This window comes from Sus scrofa, chromosome 8 (genome assembly GCF_000003025.6).
Source record: "Sus scrofa isolate TJ Tabasco breed Duroc chromosome 8, Sscrofa11.1, whole genome shotgun sequence".
Classification (NCBI taxonomy): Eukaryota; Metazoa; Chordata; class Mammalia; order Artiodactyla; family Suidae; genus Sus; species Sus scrofa.
The window spans coordinates 115456406-115471733 of record NC_010450.4 but is presented as its reverse complement, the minus strand read 5'-3'; the positions used below and the strand labels follow the sequence as shown (position 1 = coordinate 115471733).

Here is a 15328-nt window from a genome sequence, read left to right as displayed (position 1 = left end):
GACCAAACTGTCAAGAACATTAGCATTAAAGGGACAAATCAAGAAAAAGGAGCCCCCTGTAAGAGATGTTAAGGAAGTAGGAGGTGAAGTCAGATGAAATATCCTCATTTTGTAAATTAAGAAAATGAAGCATACAGAAATAAAATAACTTTACCAAGTGTGTTCCATGATCTGTAGTATGTGATTCAACCAAGATTTGTTGGGTATAAATGCTTTTTAAAGAAACTGCTGTCTTGCCAGTGCTGCCAGTCATTATCTGCACATTACTAGAAAGCATTCACATGAACTTAGGCATCCTACTTGTATTTTTGAAAAAGTTAAATGGCAGTTAATCAACAAGTACTAGAAGACGTGTTTCCAGAGCTTCTAATTCTAAAAACATAAATAGCTCTTACCATTTGAGAAAAGTTTTGTCAACGCATAGATCTGATTAGAAACTAATCCACAGTATCTCACAAGACATTATAATATTGGTGTCATGGATAATATTGCCAAGAAACTGGCTATCTAGGAATAGAGAAAAAGTAGACGCTAGTCATCAGCTAGTGTGTTTTATAGTCATTCCTCAGTTTTGTTTTGCCCAGAAACTTATTGCCAGAACTATAGTACAATCACTTTCCTCTTTTAATGAGGCTTCCTTTGTAGTGGAATAGTCTTTGATATTGTGGTAGTTAAAATAGTTTAAAATAACCTAATATATCATTATATGATAAGTATTTTGAGTGATGATGATTTCTGGAAACTTGGAAAATTATTCATTATTCCGTAGTCAGTTGAGGACTTTTTCATAAGTAATTAGAACGCAGAGCATTTTCAAGTTTCAAATTCACATGCTCTTTAGCTAAGTTTGTGATTTAGTAAACTTTCTTAATAGACTTTTAGTAGTTTTAGGTTCATAGCAAAATTAAGCAGAAAGCATTATGGATTTTTCTTTTTTTTCCTCTTAAACCAGAATAGTTTTCATCATTCTCATAAAACATTTTTCCCTTGGTATTGTTGGCCAGTAGTGCACCTTCTGTTAAATGGTTTGTAAGTTCTATCCTGGATTGCTGTATCCTCTGAACTAGAGCTGAGAACTGTTATACCAGACCTTGGAAGACCTTCTTAAGGCATTCAGACTGAAATCTACTGTATGCCACTGAGTGGTCTTTCTTTGTGTGCCATTGTTTAATCTCAAATCTGGTACCTTTTGAGTTACCACAGTTAAGATAGGGGAAAATGTGCAGATATTTTCAGGTGGCTGTTGTCTTTTGTATTTGCAAGGGCAGGAGTCCTTTGGTATATTTTGCACACTATTATGAACACAAAATTTAGAATTATATAACTATATTAATATTTATCACCCCCACAGACTTTATCACTCACACAAAGAAAGTAACTTTTGGCTTAGCCAAATTATATATTTCTAATACCAATCTTTATAATTTTTTTTATTACTTATTACATCCTTAACACTTAAGAAATCATAAAAACCATACCTAACAATTTAAAGAATACCATGACATTGGTTAACCCACTATACATACTGTGAGCTTCTTGAAGGTGAGGATTTTATATATATATCTGTCGGGCTGCATGCCGCAGGCCCTCAAGGCCTGTTCTTATCCACCTTCAAGACCAAAGAAAAGAGCCTGGAATCAGCGACAAAGATATCAGAGGTTTAAGGGATGGGAAGATCTTTTATGTCTGAAGCAAGGTCTTGGATTGATACCCCACTGCGTGCAGCAGATGGCAGGCAGGACCTGGCAGCAGTCTTGGGGTGGCAGAAGTTACCAGTTATAGGGAGAATTGCCTTCAGCTTAGCTCTTTGGTTAGCAGGGAAACTAGCAGAGGGGCATAGGCCTCACTGCCTCTTTGATAAGCTATCATGGAGACATTTTGATCTGAAGGTTAGAACAGTCACTAGCTGGGTCGGGGCAAGTGTGTAGGAAGGTCAGTCATGTGAATTAGGGTGTAGGTGAAGCAGTCACTGGTGTGGAAGGCACTGGTTGAGCAGGGAGAGCAAGAGAACAGCTATCTTGGGTGGCCTGATCCTATTTTTTGTTGTTCTGAAAATTTTGTTTGATATCTGACATATAGTAAGTTATCTATGTACCAAAAATCTTAAGTATTATTTATAGTATCTCATTTTGCCCTGTATCAACTCTATGAGGTAATGTTATTGAACTAGGTCTGCTTGCTCAATGAGCATCAAGCAAGAGGCTGAGATAAGGTTTACAACCAAGAAAGAATTTATTCACTAACCAGGAGGCCAGAGAACAAGTCTCAGATCCGCCTCCCCAAAAGACAGTGGGTTGGGATATTTATGGGATAAGCAGGATGGTGTTAAAAATGGGGAGAGGTGATAGGAGGCTGAGAAAGAGGTGAGATTATCTATGTTCTGCACAGGCACCTTTGGGTTACGTGTTTCTGCATATTCAAAATAGAGGCACTAAGCATGATCTGAGAATAGAGTTTTCAGACCCTCTGACGTCAAAAGGCCATTCTTTGGATGCCAGTACGTGTCCATTTTTAGGGTCAGTGATTCCAAACAGCCCCAGCCAGCTCGCGGGGTGCTAACTACAAATTCCTATAAAACATCTGTATATCTTTGGAGAAATGTCTATTCAGGTCTTTTGCCCATTTTTCCATTGATTGATTGGCTTTTTTGCTGTTGGGTTGTATAAGTTGTTTATATATTCTAGAGATTAAGCCCTTGTCAGTTGCATCATTTGAAACTGTTTTCTCCCATTCTGTAAGTTGTCTTTTTGTTTTCTTTTGGGTTTCCTTTGCTGTACAAAAGCTTTTCAGTTTGATGAGGTCCCATGGGTTTATTTTTGCTCTAATTTCTATTGCTTTGGGAGACTGACCTGAGAAAATATTCATGATGTTGATGTCAGAGTGTTTTGCCTATGTTTTCTTCTAGGAGTTTGATGGTGTCCTGTCGTATATTTAAGTCTTTCAGCCGTTTTGAGTTTATTTTTGTGCATGGTGTGAGGGTGTGTTCTAGTTTCTTTTTTTTTTTTTTTTTTTTTTTTTTATTTTCCCACTGTACAGCAAGGGGGTCAGGTTATCCTTACATGTATACATTGCAATTACAGTTTCATTGCTTTGCATGCAGCTGTCCAGGTTTCCCAGCAATGCTTGCTGAATAGACTTTCTTTTTCCCATTTTATGTTCTTGCCTCCCTTGTCAAAGATTAATTGACCATAGGTGTCAGGGTTTATTTCCGGATTCTCTATTCTGTTCAAAGAACCAGCTCTTGGTTTTATTAATTTTCTCTATTGTTTTTTGAGTCTCTATTTTATTGATTTCTTCTTTGATCTTTATAATTTCCTTCCTTCTGCTGACTTTAGGACTTTTTTGTTCTTCTTTTTCTAATTCATTTAGGTGGAGGGTTAAGTTGTCAATTTGGGATCTTTCTTCTTTTTTGAGAAAGGCCTGTATTGCTATAAATTTCCCTCTGAGCACTGCTTTCGCAGCATCCCATAGATTTTGAGAGGTTGTGTCTTCATTATCATTTGTTTCAAGGTAGTTTTTAATTTCCTTCTTGATTTCCTCATTGACCCATTGGTTTTTTAGTAGCATGTTGTTTAGTCTCCATGTAGTAGGTTTTTTCTCTTTCCTTTTCCCATGGTTGGTTTCTAATTTCATGGCACTGTGGTCAGAGAAGATACTTGAGATAATTTCTATGCTCCTAAATTTATTGTGTCCCAATATGTGGTCGATTGTTGAGAATGTTCCATGAGCCAAACGTCCATCAACAGATGATTGGATTCGGAAGATGTGGTATATATACACAATGGAATACTACTCAGCCATAAAAAAGAATGACATAATGCCATTTGCAGCAACATGGATGGAATTAGAGAATCTCATACTGAGTGAAATGAGCCAGAAAGACAAAGACAAATACCATATGATATCACTTATAACTGGAATCTAATATCCAGCACAAATGAACATCTCCTCAGAAAAGGAAATCATGGACTTGGAGAAGAGACTTGTGGCTGCCTGATGGGAGGGGGAGGGAGTGGGAGGGGTCGGGAACGTGGGCTTATCAGACACAACTTAGAATAGATTTACAAGGAGATCCTGCTGAACAGCATTGAGAACTTTGTCTAGATACTCATGTTACAACAAGAAAGGGTGGGGGAAAAATGTAATTGTAATGTATACATGTAAGGATAACCTGACCCCCTTGCTGTATAGTGGGAAAATAAAAAAAAAAATTATAAAAAAAAAAACAAAAACAAATTCCTGTAAAACAACTGGGCTGTGAGGAGCTGGGAAGGTCTGCAATTAATAACTAAAGCAAATGTAATCAGTTAAGGCAGTTTACAAGCAGCGCTTTACAAGCTATTCCCCTATCTGTTGTTCTGTAAGTGAAGCTCAAGAATTTCTTTTAGTTATCAGCCTCTGTTAAATCTATGGGGCACAGTTTCAACATATAAAATTATCCCCATTTTAAAAAATAAAACTGAGGTTCAGAAAGTTTAACTAAGTTCTTAATACAACTGTTAAGTCCTAGAGGGGGCAAAGAATACAATTCGATCCAAGATCTCTGTGATTTACAAGTCTGTGTTCTTTTTATTAAATAGCTTTTATCTTCCTATTCTTATTAAATAAGTTCTCAAGGGAGTTCCCGTTGTGGTGCAGTGGAAACGAATCCCATAAGAACCACGATGCAGGTTTGATCCCTGGCCTCTCTGAGTGAGTTAAGGATCCGGTATTGCCGTGAGCTGTGGTGTAGGTAGCAGACATGGCTCAGATCTGGCGTTGCTGTGGCTCTGGCGTAGGCTGGCAGCTGTAGCTCCGATTAGACCCCCTAGCCTGAGAACCTCCATATGCCATGAGTGCGGCCCTAAAAAAAAAAAGGAAAAAAAATTAAAAAAAATAAGTTCTCAATATTCTCTATAAGGAGGAATGAAAATAGTATGTGCCTCATAATATTATAATGATTAAATAAGATATTCTGAAGTGCTTTAGAAGAGGACCTGACAGATAATAAAGACAACGTGAACATCAGTTTATTATTATTACCTAGTAATATTTAAAGGAAATTGGAGATGGCTTCATACATAATTATTTTTTATATGAATGACTGAGTAAGATTCCTCTCTGTTTTCAGTATTTTAAGACTTCATGGCCTAAATATATGTTTTCTACTAACATTTCTGTTAATAACATCTTTTTCTTTTTTCTTCTTTATTTCTCATGTTTTCCTTATCCAATTATTTGGTTAAAACTAAATTTTTTTTTTCCTGAATGTTTCAGGTGATATCTGTTTCTAAGTCCTGGTTTTATTTGCCAATTTGCAATTTAAAGCTAGACCTTTATCTAAGCCAATATTTTAAAATTTATGGCTCAGGGGATAAATTATACTTACTTTATAATATTTTAATGTATTATAATTAAATATATTAAATATATTTATATACATGGTATATTAGTATCCTGCAATATTTTAAGTTAAATCATAAGAATTACCTAAAAGTTGGGTGGTGTTATACATGCTTATTTCTGTTTGAGTGAGAGATTCATACATTTGATTTATTCTTTAATAACCCATGTCTCTTTAGTGGGTGAGATAGGTTTATTGAACATTTTTATTGAAAAATACCTTTAATGTGGCTTACTTACAAAAATGGTTGAAACTGATTCTCAGACCATCTCCTACTAAACAAATTATTAGCTGGTCTTAACTACCTGTAATTCTTTTCCTGTTTTTAGTTTGTGATAATAATATTTTGGTTTTACTGGGATGGCAAGTCTTTGCATTTTTTATTTCCTAATCTCTTCATACCATTAGCTAACAAAGATTTTGAGGATTGTTTTATTACTTCTCTTTATTGCTTTGTTTCCCCTTATGTATGCATGTATTTACATGTCTGCTCATTTGTGTTTCTTTGTTTTGAGACAGGGTATTCTATCTTCTTAAACCGAGGCTTGTGCTTCAGTATGTATTATAAAAGCCATATTTTTAAACTGATTTTTGTAATTGTATTTTCCACATACTAGGCTTATCTCAGTAAAATTATATCTTTTTTTTCTCTTAGATTAGGATTTATAATCTCTATTTTGCAAATTATTGTTAGTCTTAGTTTTGAAACTGTTTTTCTGTGAGTCATCGCATGAGTTTCATGTTTTTGCTTTATAAGCAACTTGGCTGGTATTGATAAGATGACTTTCTAGACCTACCGTTGAATTTATGAGAACTATTTTACACTGAAATCTATTTATTTCATATCACTTAAAATATAAGTTTGATAGGGTTTTTAGAGTATCATTAATTTCACGTTCATTTTAGTATCACTTATCAAATTTTTCATTGCCAGGGGAGGAAAAGTTACAAATTATGCCAAGTCAGATACTCATTATTTGACTTATTTGTGATAGCTATATTTCACCTATTGAATATATTTGATCATTACTTATTGTATTAGACTAAAATAGAAACATTTCAAGCTAAAAAAATACTGTAGCTAGGATACTAAAAGTTCACAAGAATATGGCTTTTCCTCATTGATTTTCATCAAACATGTCCATTTGTATTTTTCTCAAAAATTCTGGCTTTGCAATCATGTGAGGAACACCAACAACAGGATATTCAGTATCCACTGAAATTTGTGACAATTGTCAGAGAATAAAAGGTATATCACCTTCAGTTTCATTTTTGTACCGTTTTTGTCTCTATTTTTTAGAACTATTAAATAATAGTCCATGTAGCAGTTTACTGTGGCTTTCCCAGATTACCCTCCCATTTATGTATTTTCTTCATATACTAGCAACATTAGTTTTATATTTAATTGCTTCCGTATCATAAATTGTCAACTTCAGCACAAAACTTTTTGAGGGTTGATTTTGTTTGTTTTAGCCACAGCATGCGGAAGTTCCAGGGCCAGGGATCATATCTCTGCTACAGTGGCAACCTGAGCCTCGGCAGTGGTAATGCCAGATCCTTAACCTGCTGAGAAAACAGGTAACTCCTGGTTTTCTTTTTAAAAGAAAGTAAATACCTCATAGTGTTCTTTATATAGGATAATTATTGCCTAATAATTTGAAATTTTAACACAGTCTTAGAGTTCTCCTGTAGCACAGCAGGTTAAGGAGCCAGCGTTGTCATTGTTGTGGCTTGGGTTGTTGCTGTGGTGTGGGTTTGATCCCTGGCCCAGGAACTTCCATGTGCTGTGAGCATAGCCAAAAAAAAAGCCAAAACGTATTTTATTTGTCTTTTATTAGCCAATTTTTTCTTCATCAGAAATACTACCGCTTATTGAGTGTGCATCATTTATTTACAATCAGAATTATTTCAGCAATGCTTGTGTCATTATACTTTGAATTATAAATTGATGTTAAGTTAGGTAAAAAAAAAAAGCAGTTCATGGTATTATTAATTATTAACCTTGTTCTTTGTCACTGTGACTGTTTGTCTTAATATTTGGCAGTTTGAACTTTAACATGATGAATTAATCTCAAAATGTTTGCTTATGTATGCATTTTTCTGCAATAGCGAGGATGTTTTCTAATTTCTATGAATTATTATTATAAAATTAAAATTCTAGTTTGTTTTACAAAGGTTATAGCATATATACTGACATTTCTAAGTAGGTATATGATTAATATTGATGTTTTCCTAATTGTTGATCTTTTTCTTTTAATATATGTCTTGCCTAATTTACATGTTCTTCCTTAAATTTGTACATAGTTAAATAAACAGTAGAGATATCCAGTATACAAAAGAAACACTTAAAGAAGGTATTCAGGAGCTCCCTAGTGACTTAGCAGGTTGAGGATCTGGCTTTGCCACTGCTATGGCTTAGGTTAGATTCCTAGCCTGAAATGTCCACATGCTGCAGGGGCACCAAAAGAAAAAAAAGAAGCAATTTAGCAATGCCCTTTATTTTGGAACACAGCACGAGTATGGTACTCATTTATCCCTTAGTTAAGGTTATTATTTCCCTTATTTTTCCTGTTTTATAATATTCTGCAGTATTTTAATGCTTTCTTTAAAACTTTTTGATCTAAAATATAATTAAATGGCATGTTTTCTGCTTTTAGGGAAAATTTTGATTTACTTTTCTAAACAGAATGAGGAATTAATATATTAACTTTTGTGCCTTTAGTTTGTTGCTCTGCGCAGAAAAAGTGTTTTTCTAACATACTGTTCTGTTATAGTAGAAAATGTTTTTCTTTTCAGACTGCTTGTTCATGGTGTGCTGTACAACGCATATATTCCTTCTACAATATAATTTATCACTTTGATTTTTCACTTAGGATTTTCTGTCGTTTCTTCACAAAAATGGCAACCAGTGATGCTGTTCTGAAGAGACTGGAACAGAAGGGTGCAGAGGCAGATCAAATTATTGAATATCTTAAGCAGCAAGTTGCTATTCTTAAGGAGAAAGCAGGTAAGAAACTTTAAATTTTCTAAGGAGGTACTTGAATTCATATATTGACAAAACCAAAAAAAAAATGTGTTTACCACATACATTATTACTTTACAATCATGGTAGGAATGTAAATTGGTACAGCCACTATGGAAAATAGTGTGGAAGTTCCTCAGAAAACTAAATATAAAACCACCATATGATCCAGCAATCCCACTCCTGGGCATATATCTGGACAAAACTGCAATTTAAAAAGATGCATGCACTCCTATGCTCATAGCAGCACTATTCGCAATAGCCAAGACATGGAAACAACCTAAGTGTCCATTGACAGATGAATGGATTAAGATGTAGTATATGTACACAATGGAATGATACTCAACCATAAAATGAACAAAATAATGCCACGTGCAGCAACATGGATAAAACTAGAGATTCTCAGCCTAAGTGAAGTTAGTCAAAAAGAAAAAGACGGATAACCATGATATCACTTCAGTGTGGAATTTAAAATATGGCACAAATGAATCTGTCTAGAAAACAGAAACAGACTCATAGAGAACGACTTGTGGTTGCCGGGGGAAGGAGGGAAGAAGTGGGATGGATTGGGAATTTGAGGTTAGTGAATGCAAACTATTACATTTAGAATGAATAAGCAATGAAGTCCTACTGTATAGCACAAGAAACTATATTCATTATCCTGGGGTAAACCATAATGGAAATATAAAAAAATATATAAAAATATAAAAAAAGAGTGTAGGTATATGATTACCTGAGTCACTTTATTGTACAGCAGAAATTAGCACATTGTAAATAAACTGTACTTCTATAAAAAATTTAAGAATACTTAATGTTTATATATACAAAATAGTTAGGGTCTAGGCTTAAATAATGAACAGAATTATCATCTATACAGAGGTACAATGGGTCATTGCAAAATCCTGCAGGATGTGAGACGATTTTTCATTTTGTGGGAATATCTAGCATATTACAGGACATCTGGCATCCCTGACCTTTGTCCAATAAATGCCAGTAATGACTCCCATTATTTGTGACAAACCAAAAATCCTTTCACAGATTTCCAAAATCCCACCTAGGGAGTAGTACCAATCCCACTGAGAATCACTGCTTTTCTTTTACATACCCTGTTGCTCATCTTTAATACATGTGTTATATATTGAACAAATCTTTGAAGTTATTTTACTTATTAAATGTTTGACAAGGTTGATGTGGTATACCTTCAACACACATACTATATAATGAGCAAATCTTAGAAGTTAATTTATTCATTGAATTTTGACCAGCTCAACTTCTGAGAGAAGAAAGAGAAATAAAAGATTCAGCCCCTTTGACAAGGTAATGACTGAAAAGGAAGAAAGGAGAATAGATTTTATTGTTTGTTATCATTATTATATCTTAAGGGTGTTTTTTGTTCTTTGTTTTTTTTGGTTTTGGCCATTCCTGAGGCATATGGAAGTTCTGGGCCAGGGATCAAAACCATACGATAGCTGTGACTGACTAGACCACAGCAGAGACAGTGCTGAATCCTTAACCTGCTGAGCCATGAGGAAATTTGTCTCTCTTACAGTTAATCTATTACTGATACTCTGAGCCAGGTTCTTAAGTTGTCATAAGCATTTTTCTAAAAGCGAGGAGAATGGTTGATAAATAAAACCTTTTCTATTGTTATTATTTCATAGATCTTCTTGCTTTTAAATATCATATTGTTTTATAACTACTAAACTGATATAAAGGAACTAGTCCAGCATTTGATTACTGTCTTTGTTTATATTGGCTGTGCTCTTTTCAAATAGTAGTCATAAAAACCCTTTTAGAAAACACAGCTATGTTAACTGATGGTTTTTCATCCCAGTTTTGCAGGCAACTTTGAGAGAAGAGAAGAAACTTCGAGTTGAAAATGCCAAATTGAAGAAAGAAATTGAAGAATTGAAACAAGAGCTAATTAAGGCAGAAATTCAAAATGGAGGTGATTAATTATATAAATTATAGGTTGTTTGGATTATAATAATAATGATTATTCATTTATTGTTTATTGAGTAGGTTTTATGCTTGATTGCTTACCTTATTGTCGCAGCAGCCTTTCTCATACATTTATCCTTCTATATTAAAGAGAAAATAGAGACTTAGAAAAGGCAAATGATCTTGCCTAGGATCCTGGAAAAAATATCAAAGCTGAGGTTCATAAACCTATTCTTTTTTTCTTTTTTTTTTTAGGGCTGCATTTGCAGCATATGGAAGTTCTCAGGCTAGGGGTCTGATCAGAGCTGTAGCTGCTAGCCTACCCCACAGCCACAGCAATGCCAGATCCGAGCTGCATCTGTGACCAGTGCTGCAGCTCACGGCAATGCCAGATCCTTAACCCACTGAGGAGGGCCAGGAATTGAACCCGTGTCCTCATGGATACTAGTTGGGTTCGTTACCACTGAGCCACAACAGGAACTCCCATAAACCTATTCTTTTAATCTCTGTACTATACTTCAACTTGATTCTCACTGACCCCTATTGAATAATTGTTAAAAATAAGCCATAGTAATATTTAGTTAACATTTATTGTTTTGTTATATGATAGGCACTGTGTGTCAGGTACTTCATATACATTCTATATTTTATCCTTAAAACTATATATCTCTAAATATCTTTGTTTTATACATTAAAGCTTGGTATATATAGTATATAGTAATTTGTCTGAAATTAAATACTATTTTTAAGTTATCAAAATCAGCAGATAATTATTTCAACTATCATGTACATAAAATTAAAATTTTTACTGAATTATTTTAAGGATGTCTAGATAAATTTACATTATTGTAGAATAATAGTAATAATAGTTTCACAGAGAAACACATGGAAATTTACTTATAATTTCAGAGTACTGCAGGGAAGAGCATTTGATTGTATTGTAAAAGATTCTTTCTAGGTGAATTAAGAGGCCCTGGTGTAGTGAAGCCCTCTCTTACTACTTTTGACATTAATTATGTCAGTAAGTTATTTTTCTATTCTGTAGTATAATTTCTGCCCTTAGTGAGCTAAATAAAAGGGAAAAAAATCAATAATGTATGCTTAAAACTATCACTGAAGAGAAGATTGTCAATGGAAAATATGAGGCTAGTTGACATTTTCCAAGACTAGGAGATTTGGAATATAGGATTCAGTAAACAAATGAAATATTAGCAATAAAATTGCTTTCATTCCTCCCAGTTCTAGAAGATTGCCTTGTAAACATTAAACTTTTAAACTCTGATCTTATTAAGAAAATGCTAAAACAAATCAACAGCTTGATTAAAATGCTGAATTCTGTATAATGCTGAAACATAAAATAGTGATAGATGGAGCTTCACGTTACTAAAAGAAGCAATAGCCTCTAAGGAACTTTAAAAATACCTCTGAGAAGTGGTCTGAATATTGGCCAGAATATAAGCCACATCAGAATCCCTCACAAGATTATGTTCTTCCATTTTCACTAGGCAATGAGTGTTTTTTGTTTTTTTTTTTTTTTTTAACATTGCTGAAGCAATTTTCTTTGCTTTTTTTAAAAGGTTTTTTTTTTTGAAGTAGAGCTGTGGGCAAGTAATCAGATGCTGTCTCTCAATTCTGATATAAAAATGACTATTACTAAAATACTTTTCCAGTTTATTGTTCAAGTAAAAGAAAACCTGAGTGAAAAATACTCTATCTTGTCAAATCACGAGGGTGTATTCTCTGGGGATAGAGAGCTTGGGTATAAATTCTTGTTTCCTTACTCACATGACCATATGACCCAGCAATTCTGCTCCTGGGTATATATCCAGGAAAACTAAAGAACACTAATTTGAAAAAATACATGGACCCTAATGTTCATAGCTGCATTATTTATAGTTGCCAAGATATGAAAGCAACTTAAATGTCCATCAACAGATGAATAAAGAAAATGTGAGATACACACACACACACACACCCACACATACACACCCAGGAATACTTCTCAGCCGTAAAAAGGAATGCAAATTTTCCATTTGCAGGGACAGTGATGGACTTGGAGGGTATTAATGCTAAGTGAAATAAATTAGACAGGAAAAAAAAATACTGTATGTGGAATACAGAAAAAAAACAAGCTAGTGGATAAAACAAAGAGAAGACTCACATATTTTGAGAACAAACCAGTGGTTACCAGTAGGGAGAGGTAAGGGAGGAGGGGCAGTATACAGCTGAGGATTAAGAGGTACAAATGATTATGTATAAAGTAAGCTACAAGGGTATATTGTACAACATGGGGAATATAGCCAATATTTTATAATAACTATAAGTGGAGTATGACCTTGAAAAATTGTGAATCACTATATTGTATACCTATAACATATAATAATACATATCAAACATACTTCAATTAAAAAGTGCATATTTGTAATTTATAGTCTTGTAGTTTTCCATTTGTTGTTTTAATCTGAATGACATTATCTATTTCATTTTCTTTGTCAGTGAAACAAATACCATTCCCATCTGGTACTGCACTGCAAGCCGATTCTATGGTTTCTGAAAATGTGATACAGTCTACCCCAGTAACAACTATATTGTCTGAGGCCAAAGAGCAGATAAAAGAAGAAGGAGAAGAAAAGAAGGTGAAAGAGAAAGTTGAGAAGAAAGGTATTTTTTACTTTTAAAGTAATTTGGGACTTGACTGGTTTATCAAATATCAAAATTTTTTATAATATGTCAAAAAGAAAGTTCAAGCTTTTACAAACTAGAATAAAGTTAAGAGAAATAGGGTATTAGGACATAGAAGCTGGGTCCTAAAGGATGTGTGATGGTTGACCAGGGTGGCAGGGCAGGAGTGTGGCATTTAGGTAGAGGGACCAGCATAACTAAAAGTACAGAAAGTAGAAAGTGTAGAGGTCCATATATAGTTGAGTAGGACTGAATTTAGGTGTGTATATAGGGGATAGTTTCAGAGAAGTCACAGATAGAAAGTTAGCTTAGAACTAGGTGTGAAAATAAGAAAGGATATTGCAAAGCATCATGTCTGAACTGAGGCGTCGGCATGTTAAGATTTTAGGAACCTATAAGAACAAGTAGAAAGTATTATCACCATCTACTTAGGCAGCCAGACTAGAGATCTTATAGTCAACCTTTACTGTCCCTGTCCGTCAATTTTCATATCTAATTGGTTACCAAAGCCTGTGTACAGGCACACCTTAGAGTTATTGCAGGTTCCGTTCCAGAACACCACGATAAAGCAAATTCTATAAGAAAGCAATCACACAAATTTTCTCATTTCCCAGTACATATTAAAGTTGTATTTACACTCTACTGTAGACTGTTAAGTGTTCAGTAGCAGTTAATATATAGTGTATATACCTTAGTAATACTTTATTGCTTAAAAATGCTGATCATCACATGAACCTTTAGCAAGTCATAATCTTGCTGGCGGAAAGCCTTGCTTGATGTTGATGACTGCTAACTGATAAGGCTCATGGTTGCTGAAGGTTGGGGTGCTTGTGGCAATTTCTTAAAATAAGTGAGGTTTGCTATAGTGATTGAATCTTTTTCACAGTTTTTCTTCAGTGCACAATACTGTTTGATAGCATTTTACTGACAGTAGAACTTCTTTCCAAATTGCAGTCAGTCTTCTCAAACCCTACTGCTACTTTATCCACTAGGTTTATGTAGTATTCTAAATCCTTTGTTGTCATTTCAACAGTCTTCACCTATTGTAGATTCCATCTCAAAAAAAAGCACTTTTTGCTCATCCATTAGAAGCAATTCCTTATCCATTGAAGTTTTATCCTGAGATTGCAGCAATTTAGGTATATCTTCAGGCTCCACTTCTGATTCTCTTACTATTTCCAATGTATCTGCAGTTCCTTCCTCCATCGAAGTCTTGAACCACTCAAAGTTATTCCTGAGAAATGGAATCAGCTTCTTCCAAACTCCCGTTAAGACTGATATTTCATTTCTTTCCATGAATCATGAATATTCTTTTTTTTTTTTTTTTTTTTTTGTCTTTTTGCTATTTCTTTGGGCCGCTCCTGCGGCATATGGAGGTTCCCAGGCTAGGGGTCCAATTGGAGCTGTAGCTGCCAGCCTACGCCGGAGCCACAGCAACACGGGATCCGAGCCGCGTCTGCAACCTACACCACAGCTCAGGGCAACGCCGGATCGTTAACCCACTGAGCAAGGGCAGGGATCAAATCCGCAACCTCATGGTTCCTAGTGGATTCGTTAACCACTGCGCCACGACGGGAACGCCCAAATCATGAATATTCTTAATGCCATCCAGAATGGTGAATGTTTTCCAGAAGGGTTTCAATGGACTTGGCTTAGATCCATCAGCGTAATCACTCTCTATAGCAGCTATAGCCTTACAATATGTATTTCTTAAAGAATAAGACTTTAAAGTCAAAATTAACTTCTTGGAGTTCCCATTGTGGCTCAGCGAGTTAATGAACCCAGCTAGCGTCCATGAGGATGTGGGTTCGATCCTTGGCCTCGCTTAGTGAATTAAGGATGCGGCATTGCTGTGAGTTGTGGTAAAGGTTGCAGATGCAGCTCAGGTCCTGCGTTGCTATGGCTGTGGCAAAGACAAGTAGCTGCAGCTCCAATTTGAGCCATAGCCTGGAAACTTTCATATGCCGCAAACGTGGCCCTAAAAAGCAAAACAAACAAAATTAACTTCTTGATCCCTGGACTGCAGGATGGATGCTGTGTTTGCAGGCATGAAAACAACCTTAATCTCATGTATATCTTCGTCAGAGCTGTTGGGTGACCAGATGCCTTGTCAATGAGCAGTAACATTTTGAAAAGAATCATTCTTCTGAACAGAAAGTCTCAACAGTGGGTTTAAAATATTTAGTAAACCATGCTAAACAGATATGCTGTCACCTAGGCTTTGTTGCTCCATTTATGCAGGACAAATAGAATAGATTTAGTATCATTCTTAAGAGCCCTAGGATTTTCAGAGTGATAAA

General features: G+C 35.0%; 1 protein-coding gene across 4 annotated transcripts in view; it reads left to right on the top strand.

The window, feature by feature from the left end:
- The window catches only part of AIMP1 (aminoacyl tRNA synthetase complex interacting multifunctional protein 1), a 39283-nt gene that overhangs the window by 5002 nt on the left and 18953 nt on the right, over window positions 1–15328 (top strand). For 2 of the 4 annotated variants that reach the window (XM_021100268.1, XM_021100269.1), the window contains 4 exons: window positions 6857–6961; window positions 8257–8390; window positions 10240–10353; window positions 12843–13007. In XM_021100268.1, coding sequence (XP_020955927.1) covers window positions 8282–8390; window positions 10240–10353; window positions 12843–13007 — 388 coding nt within the window. In that variant the 5' untranslated portion in view covers window positions 6857–6961; window positions 8257–8281. 4 annotated transcript variants of the gene reach the window in all.